At 37.1% G+C, this 21,740-nt stretch overlaps 2 protein-coding genes across 2 annotated transcripts in view; both read right to left on the bottom strand.

The window, feature by feature from the left end:
• Window positions 1-8,320: 8,320 nt before the first annotated feature.
• Window positions 8,321-10,420, bottom strand: LOC126757381 (esterase B1-like). Its single transcript, XM_050471250.1, has 5 exons — window positions 10,352-10,420; window positions 9,980-10,253; window positions 9,756-9,906; window positions 8,897-9,627; window positions 8,321-8,804 (listed from the first exon to the last, which is right to left on the bottom strand). The coding sequence occupies exons 1-5, from the start codon at window positions 10,360-10,362 to the stop codon at window positions 8,352-8,354; spliced, it is 1,620 nt and encodes a 539-aa protein (XP_050327207.1). The 5' UTR covers window positions 10,363-10,420; the 3' UTR covers window positions 8,321-8,351.
• A 3,176-nt stretch (window positions 10,421-13,596) lies between these two features.
• Window positions 13,597-21,740, bottom strand: part of LOC126750789 (uncharacterized) — a 35,721-nt gene continuing 27,577 nt past the window's right edge. The window contains exons 7-11 of the mRNA XM_050460512.1: window positions 15,880-15,998; window positions 15,508-15,781; window positions 15,284-15,434; window positions 14,430-15,160; window positions 13,597-14,225 (exon numbers count right to left, since the gene is read on the bottom strand). Coding sequence (XP_050316469.1) covers window positions 13,773-14,225; window positions 14,430-15,160; window positions 15,284-15,434; window positions 15,508-15,781; window positions 15,880-15,998 — 1,728 coding nt within the window. The 3' untranslated portion in view covers window positions 13,597-13,772. The remainder of the gene's footprint in view (window positions 14,226-14,429; window positions 15,161-15,283; window positions 15,435-15,507; window positions 15,782-15,879; window positions 15,999-21,740) is intronic.

The following is a 21,740-nucleotide window of genomic DNA, read 5'->3' as shown; positions in this document are numbered from 1 at the left end:
AACATCACCGGAGCGCTGCACGCGATATCGAATGCCCGCTGCCATCTTGTGTGTGTTTGACCCCGCTTTGTGCACTCGAATCTGTTTATTTATGTGCCAGCTAACAAAGCCCCAAATATGCGGTTTCGACAAATTCTGATGTCGCTGCTATCGACGTAGTTACAGCCACAATCTATTGCTACAAAATTCGCATATGTGAGTGTGTGTCTGCTGCACACTGTCCACTTGTGGCCATTTTTTGTTGGACTTACAGCGTTGTTGTTCTTTTGTGGCAAACACCCGCACGAATTGATGCTGTTGCATAAAGTGAAGAGTCTGAACTTACTAGTCTGGGATGTTGCTGTTTTTCTGCAACAGCATGCGAACAGTAACTCATATGTACGTATGTATATGTATATAAAAAACGCTTCCAACACTGTGTGGGATTTATACAACAAACAAAGAAAGCAAAAAGAGTGAACTCTACATAGGATGTCCAGTTTTAGCATTAAGTTAGGTTATGTCCAGAGACGGAGAATCTTACTTAGACAGCTGCAAAAAAATCACTAATACCAAAAACTCCTAAAGATGTATTAAAACTCTCATATTTTGACAAATTGTCGTGTATCCATGAGAACTCCGTTAAGTTAATCAATGTCGAGATCCAAGGTAAATTTAAGTCTAAAATATTTTGGCTTACTTCTCAAAAGCAACTTGCTAAGTTGACAAATAGTAGGATTTTTGGCCTTAATGTGCTAAGAAGTTCCGCTTAAAACCCAAACCCGAAAATTTCTCATTGAGCAGACTTACAGCCCTGTGTGATTCTGTACTAGTCACAGCCAAGTAAAACGTATCATTCTTACACATGGGATTAAGCCACTTTGTTGATTCGCATGAACGCATAGTTATAGTAGAATCGCTGGGAACGGCAAAGCTATGAGCTCTGTTTTCATTATTATCGACTGGTATCCAACGAATTTTTTCTGTTCACATTCAAAAATTGTCTCGGAAAGCGGCAGCCACATTCCAGAGCGGACAACATTCTTTCTCTATTACGATTTTTTTGCGACTCTTTAGCACATTGCCGCTTATGAAAACGCCCAAATAACGTAGAATATGTGACAAAAGCCAATATACGTAAAGTACGTTGCATACTTTAAGGCAACCAATCTACGCTATGGCTTTTTTTTGCTAGAAGTTCCTTAAAAAATATTGACAAAAAATATGCACCACAAACCAATACATTCAAGTTCGCCAACAAAGTGACATAGTACAAATATCATCTACATATGTTCACATATGCATGTACATATGTATACTGTATGAGGAAAAGCAATAACACTAATGCCTGCCTTTTTCGCAACTGTATTGGCATGGAAATCAGAGGAGGAATCGGGTAGCACACCCAAAGCTAATATTTGCCGGCGAAGTTCAAAGTTCTATATTAAAATGTGTATAAGCGGCTGCGTCCTATTTTTGGGGTAAGCACATGTTTACACGGATTGTCAAAGTGTGCCAATCAATTTTTAGTTGAGAGTATGTCATGAGGTTGACGAAGGCGGAAATGCGGTGACATAGTAAAGCAATAACAACAGTTGCAACTGTTGCTATGGGGTTTTATCAGTGTAGCCACAACAAATATATTACGTACATTATCATATCATATATATATAATTAATATATGATAATAGTATTCCGAAACGCTTTTCATTACAATATAATGTTCAGGTTCATTGGCTTAAGGGTTGTCAACCGCTTCAATGATGTTTCTTTTTCCAGTTTACTAGTGGAGATTTTTTGAAACATTTCACAGGGTTTTCCAATAAGCTTGGTATGCTTTCTTAAAAAAAAACGCACGCTCTTTTTAAGAAAATTCAAATGTTTTTTATTCAGTGCGAAGTGGAATAAATACAATTCAGTCCTGAATATAACAACATTCAAACGGCCTTCACAACTTGTTTACAGTTACGAATTCGATGAATCCAATTTCGTCTACTTTTTCCACTAAATCATGTGGTATATCTTGAATATCACGTTCAGTATTGACTTCTACAGACTGAAGAGAGTCTGGTTTATTACTATATAGCAATGACTTCAAATAACTCCGTAAGAAGTACTGTAATAGTATTAAATCACAACTTCTTGGAGACCATTCAATGTCACAATTTCTTGAAATAATCGAGTCTCGGAACTTTTCTCGCGATAATTAGGTTTTTGTACATTTTGATTATGTGGCACGAAGCCCCGTCTCCTTGGAACCAGATGTTTTCAGGACCAACTTCTTACAATTGCGGCCAGAAAAACTGGTAATCGTCGCCCTCCTCTGTCAATAACAGATTCATTTCGAAAGAAATACGCACCGATGATTTCACCAGACTAAAAGCCACACTAACCTTACGAAGGTAAATAATTTGAAAGCTGTCGGATCATTAGTTTGTGAATTATAATCGGTAACATATTTTCACTCAAATTGTTATTTCGAAAAAATGGGAAAAAAGTAATTTCGCGAGTTAATAAAATATTACTTTTTGAAAAGGAAAAATAGAGTTGAAGCAAACACTTGGCATTATGGAGAGGTTTTGGCCACCGCCCCAAGAAAACCAACCATCAAGCATTGGTGGAGACATGGTAAAATGTGCACCAAAAATGGTGAACTTAGCGGACGCCCAAAAGATGTTGTTTTTGTGAGTGCGGCTCGAGCTTATGACAAAAAACATCGAGGAATTGATGATATGGAGCACTGTTTGGAGATGGTCAAGCATAACAAATCTGAGTTTTTGCGTCGAATATGTAACAATGGATAAAACATGGCTCCAAAGTTCATTCGACAATCATCCGTGTAGATTGCATTAAGACGGTGCTCCAAAGCGTGGAAAAACTCAATAGTCGGCAGAAACAGTTATGACGCCTGTATTTTGGGATGCAAATGGAATAATTTTTATTGACTACCTTGAAAAGAACTGTAGTTTCAAGGACGAAATCTCCGCAAAACGGTCGCATTTGAAGAAAAAGAAAGTGATGTATTCCCAAGTCAATGCACCGTGTCACAAGTCAGTGTAAGTGATGGCGAAAGTTCATGAAGTAGGCTTCGACATAGCCCACACCGACTATTTCCTGTTCTCGGAACGCCGAAAATGAGGTATGTTTTGAAGCAAAGGGCAAATCTTACTACAAAAATGGTATCGAAAAGTTGGAGAATCGTTGTATATAGTATCTCACCCATGACGGGAACTGCTATATGTTGAATAAAAAAGCGAATTTTGCAAAAAAATATGTTTTACTGTGATGGGTCTTGGACTTTTCCATTGGCGTATTAGTCTAAAACTGTGAAATTATTTTTCTTTGTGCGCATATTTTGCAATTTCAGTTATATCGTTGAACACAAAGCTAACAGTGTTTCATTAATCGAATTGGAATATTTACACTCTTGCCGGAATGACACAAAAATAGTCTTAATTATCATAATCAAGCAACGGCAACTAACTTCTCAAGAAACACCGGCGAACTAAAAACTTTGAATTTATTTTGATTTCAACCTAAGTGTAAAAATCTGTACTACTCTCACACACATATGCAGTTCAAAGAATGTAGGATATATGGGAAAGAACAAATGCATATGTATGTATATATGTAACGCCTCTAAATTGGCATGCATTAGTACGTTCTTCTGACAGCTCCCTTTTAATTTAACACAATTTATTAGCCGCATATGTGACCCGGTAACCAGGCGTCGTTAGGCAGCAACCGGCAGCGTTAGGTTGCCACACAACGAGCAATGTCAATTCATATTGCTGGCGAGCTGATGTACTCTAACTACAACTACACCCCCACATGCAATATATGTATGTGTAGGTGCTTATGCGAGCGACTTGCAGTTGCTGCAATTACTAAGCGGGCTACAGATGTGTGTGTGCGCCACCCACATATACGCTCACACTCACGTGCAATATCAACCATGCCTTGCACTTCATTGGTGTTTTATGAATAAAAAGCAAAAACAACAGCTTTCGCCACAGCAATGCTAGAGCTGGATAAAAAGCGAATAATATTATAAAAAGCAAAGGGGAAAACGGCAAAAAAAGCAGAAAGAGCCAACCGCACACAAATTGCCACAACGCAATGTGCTATCTTTTGTTGTCGTTGCATGTGGTGCGCTGGCAGTCAGCTAGCTAACGAGTCAACCAATTGACAGTGCATGGAAAGGCGCGGCTAAGTCTTAACTTAAATCGAGCTAAACGAGAGAATGTATGGGCAAGTGGCGCTCCCACTACACCTATGCATAGGCAAGCTGTGACACACAGAGAGAGCATGAGAGCGGAGAGCGGAGAAGAAAGGCCGTCCGTTTTACTAAATCTCACATAAAGCTGCACTTAACTGGCGGCGGTAGGAAGGAAGTGAAGTGAAAAGCGCAGTCAGTGCATGCGGCCAAGATTATTGCAGTCGCTCGTAAATTAAATAAAGTTCAAATGGTGGCAATTAATATACTTAAAAAGTTAATATGCAGCATGTAGCTTCACGTAGCTGTGCTAGTGAGCGTGACTACATGTGGCCAACATGGCGTATGAGTGGCGCACGTGTGCGAAAGCGTATGTGGCACGCTATGTGCTGCAAGCAATTCAATTAAAAAAATTTGTTGAGCTGCAGCTGCGGTCGCACAAACACACACATACACAACCATACAAACGTTGTCTACACTCAGGCGAATACGCGCCAAGTTTGATTTTACTTTTAGTATTAGAGTGGGATGATTTAAAAAAAATTCCAAACATTCGATGCAAACTGTGTAGTATTATTTGTTGGCAGGGGAAAAAAAACATTTCTTATTCTAAAGAAATGCAATCGACTTGTTTGTTATTATAATTCTAAAAAGGGCACTCTTTCTGAAATAATGACCCACCCTAATGCTGGCTCACACAAAATTGCATGCGGTAGTGTGCAAGTTGTTGCAATGCTCTTATTATTTCCTTCATATTTTCAGCCACGCCGTATGCCCGCTAGCGGCAACATGCTTACTAATTGCTGTGGTTATACAATTCTCAAGTCTTTTTGCACAATTTCAATGCTCATATATAAGTACTAGCAGCAAAATGTGCGCTAGCATTGCCCCTCTACTGCCCTTGTGCTATAAATTTGTTAACTGTTTGGCTGAAGCCTTGTCAGCGTGAATATATTGTGACTGCAATTACTAAGGTCACGAGGGTTGGGAGTCATTCTGGCTATGTTTACTTGATTTATCCACAAAAGCAAATACAGACGCATCAATCTGTGGAAAATTATTAATAATAATGCTCAGTAAAAGATCATGAAACTGTATACTGTATGTACTATAATAAGATAATATATTTCACCTTGCATCATCACTGAACTCACTTATTTTCCACCCTTAGTTTAAAAATTGATGCAAGATTGGGTTTCAGATATTCTGTTTCATAATAAGCAAGAAAATTACTCTCGCTTACTAGGTATAAAGAAAAATTCAGTGAATATTTGGTTTTATTTCTCGTATATTCACCATATTTTTTTGCCAATTGAAAGTAAAAATTTTCAGCCGAGAGCGATACCAGTACGGCTGAATTCTAGTTTTACCCCACAGATTGCTATTGGCCCAACTATTTCTAACCAGCAAACCCCCATATCTTTCTCAAAATGTTGACTTTGTTACGCATCAACTAAAAAAAAATAAAAAAATTTTACTCTTACATACTGTCATTACAAGTATGGGCGACAGTGCGTATGCGCAACATTCAAGACGATATTAACATACCCCCATATGAAAACCAAAAAATTTCGCAAGTCATTTCCAACACATTTGAATTTACACATTTTAAAAACTTCATAAATTAATTTCTGAATTTCATTTAATCAAGCTCAATTATGCTGACTTTCTCGCCGCAACGTTCATTCATTACCCGCTCCGCTCGCAATAAAGCCAACTGACCACTACACGCATTAACTTCTACTTACAACATTCGTACACACTTAAAGCATGCATATATGAGTATATAATAGCCGCCGCCGTAAGCCAACCATAATGCAATCAAAAATTTAACAATGAGTTGAATCAACTTTTTATTGGCACACAAATAGACAAACGCCCACAATTTTAATGCGGACAGCAGACAGCAAAGATTTGTGGTCAACAAAAACAAGAAAAACAGCGCACAATAATAAGCCTGCTACGAATTTCAATTTATACACAATCGCGCTCTCATGCGCCCTTGTTCTGTCCACAATCATTGCACATCAGTGACCCATGGCAAGGACGAAAATCAGTCATAGACGTCTGTTAATACAGTGGCAATAAAAATGCGCTGCCGCTGAGTAAAAGCATCAAATATGAATATAAGTACGCATTTGTTTGTTGTTTGACAATTTTCTGTTTCCTCGTGCTCTGCCTTTGCTCTTTATTTGCTGACTTTTGGCCATTTGGTCGCAGATTGTGTCGATTACGACGTTGGTTTGTTACTTTCTTGATATTTTGTTTATTGTACACTGTCTGGCAATTTGCATAAGTTCATTGGATTTTGAATTTGTAGGAAAATGAAAAATGTGGCTTTGAGGAATTGTAAAATCAACCGGCGTAGCGTTAAACAGTCTAATACTAGCATGGTCAAGAGATTGCATAGATAAGCTGCTTCAGTATGTGGGAGGATAGTGTCGGAGTGGACTGGCTGTTTCATTGAGATATGAAGCTTGAAGGTTCATAGAATTATTTTGAGTTAACATTATAAACTTCTAGGTGCAGCAAAACAGAGCGGAATCTATGGAACAGTCTTTGCTTTTATCCACAAAAACTTCAGATAAATCACGATTTCAGCACTCACATACTACAGGATCTGCAAATTCAAGATTGGTGTAGATATATGTACATATATCTATCTTTGTATTGAAAAAAAAAACAAAAAAAAACTAATATAATATAGACCACTACTTCCAAAGTTGCCAACCTGATTGCGAATTATATCAATGACAGCGCTTATCCCCATCAGCTTCCTCTTCTTTACGGATCTATAAGGTGGACAACACACATACATAAAAATTATATTATCTTTATGCTTCAACTCCCTCCTCCTCTCCTCTTCCTCTCTTTCTGTTTCTTCAGTTAAAATTGTGCACTTTAAGCAAGTTGGAAAACAAAAGCAAACCATGACTGCGCAAAGATATTAACGAATCCAAAATAAGAGTAAAGTTCACTTTCCATTTGCTCGGTAACCTCGATGGTATGTGAAGTATGTGACCTACTCCGGCTACTGCACCGTGTTTTTGCACGAAATTTATACATGAACCGGCACTTATTTATAGCAGCTACTTCGGCAAGCACTTGCGTCTGCATCGCGAGCAACATAGCAGCCGCGGTACGGCGTTGCAAGGATCTGCAGTAAGTATGAAGTTCGTGCACATTTCGGTGGCCACTTTTTACATTCCATTAATTGATATATTGTATTCGTTTTGTTGCATTTTCGCTGGCAGTGAAGCGATTACATGCGATAGACTTGTTGTTATTTACCTTTATTTGGCAGTTATTTATTTTGTTGCAAGAGGCGCCCTTAGCTACCCACAGATAACGACTTGTACCTTGTTCAGTGAGGTGAGTGGGCAAGAGAAGTTTTTATACACAAAACTCGTTCATATTTGTTGTTGTGAATATGTGTAAGGGCAGGTAGTTAAATATAATACTTTATGTATACACTTTTAATGCGCTCCGGCGCTTGGCTATGCGGCACGTTCACTTGCCTGATAATTTACAAAAAAAAAGACTGTTGTGCAACATTTTTCACCCATGGTGCAACATTTTAATTACGCATTCAGTTGGCGCATTCAAGCGTTATAGCAACGAAGTAATTCCGGGAATGTAAGCATATAGCGGGTTCTACAATAAGAGCGCTACAAAAGTTTTTTTTTTTAACAACGCAAAAGCGGTTCCGAATATCAATGAAATTTTTTAGTCTTGTGGAAGTTCATTCCTACGTACTCCATGAGTCACCACTACATCTCGAAAAAATCACGCTTTAGGGCGGATGATGGGTCGGAGGTGTCACTGGGTCGTACTTCTTCGATTTCGACTCGTCGTTGGATCGTATAAATTTCCATGCTGAAATGGCAAAGCTTACCGAAGAGAAATGTCAAAAAAAGCGCGCAACATATGGCGTCGTTTGCTGTCCCTAGGGATCCACCTTTGTAGTGCCCTATTGAAAACCCCTTATTTTCAAGTCCAAGTAAAAAAATTAACGCACTTCTTCATTTATTTTTCACATGCTTAACTAAATTGCAAATATTCATAACCACCAACAAGTTTATTGAAATAATCGTGTATAAAAAAAAACAATAAATTGCTGCCAAACATTTGCACAGACTGTAAAACTTGGTGTCAACTAAAAAGTTCTTATACCTGCCTCCTTATAATATTGATCCCATAAGATGCACTTCTCTTCCTCTGGCCATTTGACAAAGCTCAGTTCGTCGGTAATATTAAGACAATAGCGAGTATCTGCTGTCAGTGGTTCCCAAACTAAACTGCTTAGCTTTTCACAATTGGGATCCGAATTGAGAGCAAAGGCTGTAATCCAATCTATCATGCACTCAATCATCTTAAACTCCTTCGAGTTACGCTGCAGCTTGAATGAGTTCGGCATTAAGAAAAGATAGGAAAGCTCATCTACATGGGACACGCCACGCACTTTAGGACCAAAATGCTTTATCCGATACAAGTTGAAGTAAGGTGAGTCAAAATCAAAGCGATAAAGATAGGTAGGTGCTTTAGCATTAGCTACTCGTGTTTTGAGATAGCGATATATTGGATGGTACATAAAATCATATGACGATAACTGTAACGGTACGCAGAAATGAAAATATATATTATATCATTTTTTTATACATAAGATGGGGTTTATACAGAATCATAAATAAATTGACTTACACGCAAAACATCAAACGATTGTTCAACATTTAATTTCTTAGAACCTAAATGCAAGTGGATAAGCTTCTTAGCGAGTTGTTGTTGTGTGTGCACACCACATTTCTCTCTAACTTCGTGTGAGAGCAAGTACTCAGGATGCTTTCTGAGAGTTTCATATAGTTCAGGTTGCTTGGTGAAATAATTGTAATGCATAAGAGACTCAAATGAGTTGCCACCTAACACTATCGGTATACTGTGACACCAAGATTGCTTATTGGCATACATTTCAAGTGGGTCCTTAGTTAGTATAGCGTCTGGCGCGGACTCATTTTCGAGCGTAAGAGAGAATACGAAAAGAGGGCATTGCTTCAGCTCTTCTGGCGTCCAAATTTTAAGATCGCAAAGGCGCTCTGCTGGCAGTGCGCTGAGATAGGCAAGTATATCGTGGTTATTCTCTTTGCCCTTATATCCCAAGTGCTTGGCGAAGCGATATTCTAGTTGGGGAATGCGGCGTAAGTGCATTTGCATGCCGGAGATTAGTATTACCTTGTGAAAGAGATTTTCACATTGCGGCAAATACATGAGCAACTGTGATGCCTGGCTGCCCGAGCTGTGTCCGAATAGTGTTATATTATCGGAATCGCCGTTGAAGTACTGACAATTTTTCTTTATCCACTGCAATGCCATGACGATGTCTTTGAGGCCCGCATTGCCCGGCACTTGAAGTTCGGGTTCCGGAAAACTAAGGAAACCTAAGTGGTTTGAGGTGGGAAACTAGTTATCTTATTCTGTTCTTCTAAATAAAGTATTAAGTATTTTTTCCTTCAAAACTGTTTTTAATCCGGGCTTATTTAGAATCTTCATATATTGCATCACTTACCTAAGGCACCTAAGCGATATCCAATTGTTATAAGTATTACATCTTTCATCATAAAGTAATCCGGTCCCCAACTATTACGCGTCGCATCTCCAGCTGTAAAACGTCCACCATACAAATAAACTAAGACCGGTAAGGGCTTGGCAGAACGTAGCTAGGTTTATGTGACATTACAATAAATATTATTATGCAATATTTTGTTATATTTAGAATATTGCCATGCTCACCTTCTTCGTAAATACATTTAAATACAGGCAATCTTCAATGCCGTCTATCACGCCGGTATAAATATTGGCATGCACACATTTCGGCGGACATATGGTACAGTCCCGTACGCCAAGCCAAGGCGCGACTGGCTGTGGTGATTTGAAGCGTAATTTACCAAGTGGTGGCTTCGCATAAGGTATGCCATCGAAGCTGTAATAGGTGTCACCGTAGATGCCTTCACGCAGTTGACCTCTCACCTTGCCACTTGCGGTGGACACTATTGGCTCCAGAATTCTAAAAAAAAAATATGTTAAATACAATTTCACTTTTCTTTCTACAGTTTCCCGGTATGTGATCTGTAAGAATTTACTCCCGGTCGTCGTGCGACTTACTGCGAATCCATAATTTGTGCAACTGTCTTCTACTGTGAAGTAGCTAAAACTGCGGCTGCACCTGTGCCATTCTTTGCATCTTCCGTACTCGACTTTATCAATTCCTTGATATGTTAAATATATTTTATTTACACAACGTGCTTTAATCTGCTCACAATAGAATCTTCTTGGTGTCTATAATGAGTATAAGCTATTTACTACATAGCGCATGCCAAAATCGCTATCTCGTTGTGGAGATTAGATGGCAAACTACTTGCGTTCACAATTTAAGAACAACATTTACCACCTTAAATTTTTAGACTTAATACAAATGTTATCATTTCTTGATGGATCTCGTGGAGCCAGAGCTTATAAATAAAATTAGCGCTGAGGACACTTCACGGTCACTCTTTGGTACAACAAAAGCTATTTCTGAAGTGAACAGAGCTAAGATATCGTGATGAGCACTCAGTATAACCGAACAAACTCCAATTATGACTCGGGATCAAGCTGTGTTTAACACTTTGAAAACAAACCTAAAGCCAAACCTTTTTGCGATTATAGTTACTTGAAAACTCGTGTTTTATATTTACAAATTCTACATGTTAAAATTTAAATACTTTTGATGTACAATTTAAAAAATACTTTGCCAACACCGTCTTTGCTCTTCCGCCACTTCATACAGACTATCCCACACTTGCAGTTTATGTATTTCCGGCAACTCGATCACTTCTAAATCCTCACTTACATTTAGGCAATGCACCTTGCCATCAGCTTGCAGCGGCATCCATTTGTTACCGCCGAGATAATCACAATTCGAATCAGAGTTTGCGGCAAACGAAGTCCAAATACATATTTTTTGAAACGCCGCGTTCTTCTTTACCACAATAGCCGATAAGCTGGTGATTGCTTTGTACAAGACGTACTATAAATAAATGAAGAGAGTTTAGAGCTAAAATAATAATTATGGCAATGTTGTTGGTTTTCGTTTAACTCGTGCAAAAGAAACGAGCATACGAGTACGTTGTGATCATTGTCTTTGCCAGTGTAGCCATTAGCTTGTGCTAATCGTTTTGGTTAGGCCTTCAGTGGCGACAGCGCCCATGGGAGAGCTTTCCAAAGTAAACAGGACTTAAAAAAAACAGAACAAATGGTTTTTTTCGGCAAAATCAATTTATTTTATTCAAAATAGTCTCCTTCTGCTTCAATACAGCTTTTTTCACGGTCCAAAAGCATGTCGAACGAGTGTTTTAGCTCGTTGGGCGATATGGCCGCCAGTATGCCGGTGCAAGCCTCTACGTCTGCATAACGCTGTCCTTTCATGGGCAAATGCATTTTTCTCTAAAGGAAGAAGTCGCACGTTGCCATATCAGGTAAATATGAGGAGTTATTAATGGTTAAAATGTGATTTTTGTTCAAATAATCGGTCATAATGATGTCCTTCGAATGAAAATTAGTGCGGAAAAAACCGTGCACACACCTTTCGGGAGCCCAAATGTTAGGTCTGATCTATCTCCATGAATTTCGATGATGACTTCGGCTGATTTTTGATCAATGCACGCACAGTTTCGATGGAATTTCCGGTGATCCCGAATTTTATTGGCCCACATGTTGATCGTCATTTATGTCTTCACGACCACTCCGCTACGGGATAGGCAATCAGCGCCATAAACTTGTTTCATCAATTGAAACGTGTCAGTAAAAGTTTTACCAATTTTAAAACGACATTTAATGTTGGCTCTTTGTTCGAAGCTCATTTTCGCAATAACTTCACTTCTAATCGATGAAATGTCATGAAATTCTCACTGGTCAATCGATAAAGATAGCAGATTCTAATGCACTATTCGGCATAAAGATGGCGCCACCAGGGGCGGTAGATTCCAAAATGTATACTTTGGAACACACCTTGTAGCTTTGTGAAAGAGTCCTTTCGCCAGCGGTGACAGCATTATAGGTGTGTTGACCCAGAACTGGCGCTTTCACCGAGAAGTGTTGAAATTTCTGTTGCTTTCTTCGAGCCATTGTAAGCCAAGAAGATGGACTTTCAGACCCGTATTGCCCTTATGCCAACTGTGGGATCCTGCAAGCTGAGAAAGCGTGTAAATACAATATTGTGTTTCAGTGCGCAACTATAAGATTTAGATGAGATCTATCATCTTTACATATAAAAATTACGTGTCACGTTGTTTGTCCGCGATGGACTCCTAAACCACTGAACCGATTTTAATTTGGATTTCCACACCGTGTGCAATTTGATCCAGATTGAAAGATAGGTTGGTTTACTTCTCAATTTATAATCGCAATATTACTTTATTGCAAATTATTTGTCTCTATTTGACAATCACAATTATTTGTTAGCTCCAAAAGATTCTAACAGATGGCGATAACTGTTGCTGGATTGAGTAAAATAAAATATATATGTACATCTTACTAAGCCACAGCAACGCGTGGTTGGATCTGTTAGTTTTTCCCACTTCCATCGAAGCAATAATACTGATTGCCATAAACGGTACCACGCAATTGCCCACGCACTTGTCCATGTGTAGTGGAAATTATCGGTTGTTTGGTATTTTCGTCAAAACTGTCGATAGATCAAATATGTTGATATAGTAACTTTGATGAGAGCAAAGAGGCAACTTACTGTGCAGCCATGCTGTGTATTTTAAACTGGTCGCTGGAGGAGGCAAATTACGATTAACTTATGCAAGTTGCCAAATACATTTCAGATAATTTAAATGGTTTACTTTGTCTACCAACTTACAAGGTTAAAGGGGCCGTGACAAGATGCTTATCAGAGCTTTTTGATTTCTTATTCACAAATTAAGTCAGTGGTTATCTGAAGTGTACTATATATATGAGCTAAGCAATGCGATTAAGACGGGGAGCGGTGTAATACTTTTTCTCGCAATAACATCCGTTATCAGGACAGTCTTTATTTGGGTAACGTTATTGAAACACGAACCCCAACTATTGTATACGCCATGTATTTACCATGTAGCCCCGTCAAGATGTCAACTAGGTATAGAGTTACATTGACCTTAATAAATTCAGTCCATTGTGGCTCACCTGGAAATAGTCATCTCTATGAAAGATGGAAAGATAAAATTTTTCGTTGTCTGTGCTTTTGCTAGGTCTTTCCTAAATCAGTTATAAAAAATTGGTCTCCACGTTTGTTACTAGCTATAAACCGAAACCTCATAGCACTTGCTGTAACTTAGTACTCAACTTACAATTATTAATTAATATTAAATGGATAAAAACAAATATTTATTTATTATATTTTCAAACATTTATATTTCAAAGTCTAATTAGAACAAATTTTTAACATGTCAGGTTCATAATAACCAAAAGTTTCTTAAAATATTTGTTTATGTAAAAAAAAAAATAAAAAACAAATAAACTGCTGCCAAAAATTTGCACACACTGTAAAACTTGGTGTCAACTAAAAAGTCCTTATACCCGCCTCCTTAAAATATTGATCCCATAATACGCACTTCTCTTCCTCTGGCCATTTGACAGTGCTTAGTTCATCGCTAATATTAAGACAATAGCGGGCATCTGCAGTCAGTGGTTTCCAAACTAAGCTGCTTAGCTTTTCACAATTGGGATCCGAATTGAGAGCAAAGGCTGTAATCCAATCTATCATGCACTCAATTATCTTAAACTCCTTCGTGTTACGCTGCAGCTTAAATGAGTCTGGCATAAAGAAGATATAGGAAAGATCGTCTACATGGCATACGCCACGCACGTCACGACCACAATGGTTAATCCGAAACAAGTTGAAGTAAGGTGAGTCAAAGTCGAAGCGATAAAGATAGGTAGGTGCTTTAGCATTAGGTATTCGTGTTTTGAGATAGCGATATATTGGATGGTACAAAAAATCATATGACGTTAACTGTAACGGTATGCAGGAATAAAAATGCATATTACAATTTGATTTGTTAATACGTAAGATGGGGTTTACAAAGAATTAGAAGCGAAATTAAGGTAGTAAGATTGCCAAATTTCAACAGATATTTCCTAATTTGTCCAAAAACCTTTTTAACCCTTATAGAGCGGCAATAAAAGAAATTCCCAATTTAGAAATGAATTTACTTACATCCATAAGATCAAACGATTGCTCAATATCCAATTCCTTCGCACCTAAATGCAAGTGGATAAGCTTCTTAGCGAGTTGTTGTTGTGTGATCATATCATATTTCTCTCTGACTTCGTATGGGAGCAAGTACTCAGGATGCTTTCTGAGAGTTTCATATAGTTCAGGTTCCTTGTTGAAATAATTGTAATTCATAAGACCCTCAAATGAGCTGCCACCTATTACCAGCGGTATACTGTGACACCAAGATTGCTTATTGGCATACATATCAAGTAGGTCCTTGGTCAGTATAGCATCTGACGCGGACTCATTTTCGAGCGTAGGAGAGAATACGAAATGAGGGCATTGCTTCAGCTCTTCTGGCGTCCAAATTTTAACATCGCAAAGGCGCTCTGCTGGCAATGCGCTGAGATAGGCAAGTATATCGTGGTTATTCTCTTTGCCCTTATATCCCAAGTGCTTGGCGAAGCGATATTCTAGTTGAGGAATGCGGCGTAAGTGCATTTGCATGCCGGACATTAGTATGACTTTGTGGAAGAGATTTTCACATTGCGGCAAATACATGAGCATTTGTGCTGTCATGCTGCCTGAGCTGTGCCCGAATAGTGTTATATTATCGGGATCGCCGTTGAAGTACTGACAATTTTTCTTTATCCACTGCAATGCCAAGATGACGTCTTTGAGGCTCGCATTGCCGGGCACTTGAAGTTCGGGTTCCGGAAAACTGAGAAAGCCTAAGTGGTTTGAGATAAGAAACTAGTTATCTTACTCGGTTCTTCTAAATAAAGTCTTCTTTTCCTTCAAGACCCTTTGTTAATCCAGGCTTGTTTCGAATTTTCATATATTTCGTCACTTACCTAAAGCACCTAACCGAAATCCAATTGTAATATATACTACATCTTTCATCATTAAATAATCCGGACCCCAACTGTTACGCGAGGCGTCTCCGTTGGCATAACGTCCACCAAGCAAATAAGCTAACACCGGTAAGGGCTTTGCAGAACGTAGCTAGGTTTATGTGACATTACAATAAATATTATTATGCAATATTTTTTTATTTTTAAAATATTGCCAAGCTCACCTTCTTCGTAAATACATTTAAATATAAGCAGTCCTCAACGCCGTCTATCACGCCATTATAATAATCCGATTGGATACACATCGGCGGACATATGGTACAATCGCGTATGCCAAGCCAAGGCTCGACCGGCTGTGGTGATTTAAAGCGTAATTTACCAAGTGGTGGCTTCGCATAAGGTATGCCATCGAAGCTGTAATAGGTGTCACCGTAGATGCCTTCACGCAGTTGACCTCTCACCTTGCCACTTGCGGTGGACACTATTGGCTCCAGAATTCTAAAAAAAAAATATGTTAAATACAATTTCATATTTCTTTCTACAGTTTCCCGGTATGTGATCTGTAAGAATTTACTCCCGGTCGTCGTGCGACTTACTGCGAATCCATAATTTTTACAACTAACTGCTGCGGTGTAATAACTGAAACTGCGGCTGCACCTGTACCATTTTTGGCTCCTCCGCACTCGCTTTTATATCTGTTCCGTAAGATGTAAATCTAAATATGTTTTATTTACACAACGTGCTATTATTTGCGCGCAATAGAACCTTCATGGTGTCTATAAAGATTATAAACTATTTGTTGTGGAGGGTGAGAGGAAAAGTATTTGCTTTCACATTTTTTCAAAAGCTTTAAGCACTATAAATATTTAGACTTTATATAAATGTTATATTTTCTGATGGATCGAGCAGCTTAAAATAACCTGAAAATAATATTATTATTTACGCTGTACACACTTCACAGCCACTGTTTGGTACAAGTAAAGCTATTTCGTAAGTATATCGAAACTAACTCCAATTTTGAGCTTGAAGACCCTCAAAAGATGTACCACTAATTATAACGGACGTATGGGTACCCCAAGCATCGACAAACAGAGCAATCGGCTGTTTCGGTATAATATATGTTTCTGATAAATACGGTACAATTACTGGGCCAAATGCGAATAGTTCTCCTCTTTAGAAAGCAAGTTGTGACGTAACAGATCGGCTGAGGTACACTTGAGAACATTGTGGTCATTTTCATTACCGCTTTGTCCGAGGTGTTATCGTACAAGCTGTGATAACCTGTACATATGACAACAATGTGTTTCGGTACACTAATTATAAGTAATCGTACTCATTTAACGAGAGGTCAAGGTAATGAGTTGTTTCGAAGTTATCGAAACAAAGAGAGAGAAAGTTAGATTAGTTGGTCTGAGTGGGCACTTGCGAGGTTTGAAAGTATTTAACTGCCTCCCTTTCAATGATATTGTTTGTAACAGAGAGAACGTCGTTCACATATTCTAGGAGTGTTCTCTTAATACTTTTGGAAGGAAGTTTTTCTATAGAATTCTACACGAAAACAAGTCAATTGGAGACTCAATAAACTCAACATTAGGAGTCACTATTGAGATTACACTTCTTCATCTGCGTTCTACTTTTGGGCAAGCATACTTTTGCCGTACATACTTCTTCTAAATAGTGTTTTACGAAAACTATCCTCAAATATTTTGCTTTTGGAAGTAAGACTCCGAAATATATAATTTCATACATTAGCTGTACTACAACGAAATTGGATAACTAATAGTTCATTGAATAAAGAATTATAGTTTCCTTAGAAGCGTGTTGCACGTAACTTGTATAATACATTAAAAAGCTAAGTGCGTTTTAAACAATTTTGCTAAATTTTTTAGAAGTGCAAAAGTCTCTCTTTTCGGATTTTAGTTTCGATAAAAAATTACACATTTGACAAAATGTTTTAAGGTATTACCGCCAATTTAAAGTTTAATGCTAAAAGCACGTTTAAAGTTTCACTTCGTCACAAGTAAAAGCTTTCACCAAAGTTCAATTTTTCATTTACTTTGATTCTATTTTGCGTTAACTTATTTGTTAGGGTTTTAGAGTTTCGAAACTTTTTATCAAACATCAATAATAAATATAATGAAAGGGAAGTGTGGTCCAGCAACTTGCACAGTTGTAAGTGTAAATCACATACATTTACGACTATATACAGGGTGATCCACAATCTGTGTAAGTACGAAAATGAAATTTTAACCCGATTTTTTATTCCGAACGTCGCGTTAGACACCCTTAATCTTTCAGCAATCTGTCGAGTCAGAGTGTTCAGCGATTCGCATCGACCATCGACTTTTTTTTATCCACATCGGCTTCAAGTGGCTTTCCAGGACGTGGTGCATCCTCAAGATCGTAACAACCAACATAAAGAATGACTCATGCTGTATATTCATTTACAATTTTATATATTAACAGATGGTAATTGTTTTTTGTACCGTAAATATTAAAGATCTGTTCATTTTCAGATTTGAAATGTTCTCAATTTGAGAGTCGCAATAAATTCAGTTTCATATCTCTGCCGCGTAATAAAAAAGCTGCGAACTTTCTGCTTTTCTTTTTTCTGAGTCAATTCAGTGCTCTTGCGTAAAATGCATATTAAATTGCGTTATGCTCTGAGTGAATCTAATATTTTTTGTAGTAAACATATTTATAATGAACAATATATTCGAAAATGTAGCCTTTGTTGATTTCTTGCTGCATTTTATCTTCAATACTTTCATTCACTTCTTCTTCTTTCCTGCTTGTTTATTTGCATATATTCGTATACTCTTATATACTTAAATAAATGTGTAAGCATGAATGCCACATGATTCTTATACTAGTAAGACATTTGCCCATCTTGTCTTCGCATGTCGCAATATGAGTAAATACATATGTATATGTATGTGTATATACATATATATTTTTATATGCTTATAAAATGAGCAACACTATAGCATGTTTGATTTCAGAGAACTTATTAAATTTATTTGAAAGCATGTATATAGATGTTTGTTTACATACATATACAAATGTTTTAAAAGGGTGCTCTTTTGAAGGTTAAAACTTTAGTTCAAATTAAACACGAAAAATGTACTGCATGGTCAACATTTTGTTTTATCATATCTTATGTCGTTTGAAACTTGACTAGAATTTCAGGAATATAAACACAGTGACTGTCCTTTTTGAAAATATTTTGTACGTTCAATGTTGCGCTATTTTTTCTGGTGTAGTTGATCTACTCTCCCTACAAAACTGGGTATAACGATACCAAAATATTTAAGAGGTCAATGTGACTGACTCTTTAGTTGATAGGATTAGGTCAGCAGTTCTTCCCAAAAAAGCGCTGGTTTCGCACGGTATGTATGGAATGTTGCACTGCAATCTGCTGGCAAGCTTTATCTTTAGTTTTTAAAAAAATATACAGAAATAATGGCAGCAGACGGCAGGAAGAACCTCCTCAGATGTATGCTCACTCCAAATAAAGCACTTTTTCTTAATTCTTGTCGTGATCTGTAAATTGTACTGAATATACTTGTACTTGAGTTCACCGTAAGAGCAGGCTCACAGCTTTAAATGTAGGCAGTAGTATACCTCCAAAACAGCACCCTATTTATATGCAATTTCATATATATTTCCATATATTTAATGCGCTTTCCTCGTTCTCATTTTGAGAGCAGTTTATCACAAAGTTAGAAGTACTTTCTGTTGTTATACATATACACATATATGTGTTTAACGTGTAACGGGTGGCGCAAAAGTCAGAAGATGATCAGAAGATGCTATAAATTTTGCAATTGACCTCAAACGTCGGTACTGTTTTGACATTTGTGTAGTAAACACATGCGAAATACACGTAAAACGATATGCTGAAGGATGCATTTCCCGGGCGCCTAATCTGCCGTTTTGGCTATTTGCACTGACCAGCAAGATCGCGAATTTGACCGCTCCAAACTTCTTTTTGTGGGGCTTTTTGAAGTCGCGGGTTTGTATCAACAAGCCTCAGACTGTTGCAGCTCTTAAAGACAATATCCGTCAATAATGTGAGGAGCTATCGCCGGAAGTTCTGGCCAAAGTGATGGAAAATGCCATAAAATGTGTGACAAATGACAATCAACTCTGTCGGCGGCCATTTACATGATATCACATCCTCGACTTGATGTAAAAAAATTGAAAGTACCAAATAAAAATAATCTACAAGCAGAATCAAAGTTTTTCATTTTTTTAAAAAGTTTTTCATTTTCCCAAAAACATCGGAAGTTAATTTTTGCGCCAACTGCTATATATGATTTCCGACTTGTTTCGCTCCTGATTGCAATTTTGACTCAAAACATGAATGATTTCTCTACATAAAACATTCCATGGACTGTCTTCTATTTTCTATGTAACAAATTTTCGATTTAATATTCACGTGCATGTTCTTATATATATACAATACATACATATGTACTTATATTCATGTGCTTTATAATCTTGCTTTAAATTTGCATAGTTTTATAAAAACTACCCTCTGCGAAATCAAAGGCAGGCAGAAAAACTTTATACTACCAACATGTGAGTCAGAAAACGAACTGTATTTTTCCGAAGTATTAACGAAGGCTCAGTTAAGGGGCTATACCAGTGTGACACTTTCAACAAATTATTTTTTTGGCTTTTTCGATAGTTTATATATTCAAAAATATCCTGTGAAATCGGCGAGGTTGTATCTTAAATAGTTTTTGAATGGCAGCGTTCTAAACAGCGACCGCTCAGAGGTGCAAACATATGTATATAAGTGAAACTTTAAACGCGTTTTTCTCGAAACGACATTTTTCAAAATTGCTGACATTATAACTCAACGAGAAATTGACCGATGGACTTCAAATTAAAACTGGATATAGTTGAATACATTTGCTATACAATAGACTACGATCTTTTTGATTGGTTGAAAATTGTCAATTTGGCATTAAAAAAAACACCATTTTTTCGTAAAAAAACGATTTTTTTTTTCAAAATGGCGCCATTTTCTTAATTTTTGATATTTTTCAAAGATCGTAGTTCATTGTATAGAAAATATATTTAAGTTTAATAAACATTTTGAATTTTTTTGTTTCAGCTACTCAATCGACCGGAATCATGCCAGCAGTTGTGGCACTTTTTTTGCGGCACTTCCGCAGACAGCACATAACTCCGTTATTTTTCAATATTTTTTTAAAAAAATTTTTTAGTATAGCTAAAAATATACTTTATTACGTCCATAGAACGTTGAAACATTCAATCTAGTACTTTCTTTTAAAAAATTCACGAAAATCGCCTAATTTTCCATGCGTCACACTGGTATAGCCTCTTAAGGCCCGTGCTATTATTATTAATCGATATGTGTACTTATTGGAGCGGCTCGATTTTTTTTTTTGCCTACAAAATCATTCTCAATAACTTTGCCTAAGATACCATGGATCGGTCTCTTAGGCAAAGTTGTTCAGAATGATCCGTAGAACATTTTCCCGTTTTCTTGGCTTCCTGCAAATATGGATATTATTGTTCCGCCAGTAGATTCAATAAGAATAAAAAGAGGTTCTTAGCTTGTTTTTGGACAATAGATACTCACCGAGCCTGACTATTGAACGTTAAGTATGAAGTTCATGTAATGTGAAAAATTTTCTGAAAAACACAACACCTGGGTCCAAATGATCACTTTGAAGACATATACAAATAAATATTATGCATTTTGTTCTAGTTGTAAGTAAGTAGGAAACAGGTCGGACCTTAGCCCTATACTTTCTTAAATTTTTTTCGGACTTTTTCGTTCGTTCAAGATTTTCTTCAATTTTGTTTTTTCTTTATGTTATAAGTAAGCATAAAACTAAATTATATCATTTCATTATAATAATTTAATGAGTAAAACACAAATTAGCTTTTCTGTTCTTATACAAAAGCGGCCGATTTTATTGTTTTAAAGTGATACACCTACTAAACTTCGTATTTCAATTTAAAAAAAAATAAAATAAAATATGAATTTCAAATATAATGTAAATGAAATTAAATTAAAAAAATAAAATATATAATTTTTTCATCGTATGTCAGTCTCTTACATTTCGAGCTCATTTTGTAAAGCTGAATGTGTTTTGTTTTAAATTTTTAATATTTATACCCTGAACAGGGTATATTAAGTTTATCACGAAGTTTGTAACACCCAGAAGGAAGAGTGGGAGACCTTATAACGTATATATATAAATGATCAGTATGTTGAGCTAAGTTGAATTAGCCATGCCCGTCTGTCTGTCCGTCTGTTCTTCTGTCCGTCTGTCTGCATATATACGAACTAGTCCCTTAGTTTTTAAGATATCATTTTAAAATTTTGCAAACGTCATTTTCTCTTCAAGAAGCTGCTCATTTGTCGGAACTGCCGATATCGGACCACTATAGCATATAGCTGCCATACAAACTA

Source organism: Bactrocera neohumeralis, chromosome 2 (genome assembly GCF_024586455.1).
Source record: "Bactrocera neohumeralis isolate Rockhampton chromosome 2, APGP_CSIRO_Bneo_wtdbg2-racon-allhic-juicebox.fasta_v2, whole genome shotgun sequence".
NCBI classification, from domain to species: Eukaryota; Metazoa; Arthropoda; class Insecta; order Diptera; family Tephritidae; genus Bactrocera; species Bactrocera neohumeralis.
Note: the sequence above shows the minus strand (reverse complement) of the source record. Positions and strands in the feature narration are given on the sequence as shown.

Bases quoted from the DNA above. Each gene is read 5' to 3' on its own strand.
- LOC126757381 (XM_050471250.1), bottom strand. The intron at 9,907-9,979 runs GTGAGCATGGCA...ACATAAACCTAG, and splicing joins TAAATGTATTTACGAAGAAG to CTACGTTCTGCCAAGCCCTT. The intron at 8,805-8,896 runs GTAAGTCAATTT...GTACCGTTACAG, and splicing joins AATCGTTTGATGTTTTGCGT to TTATCGTCATATGATTTTAT.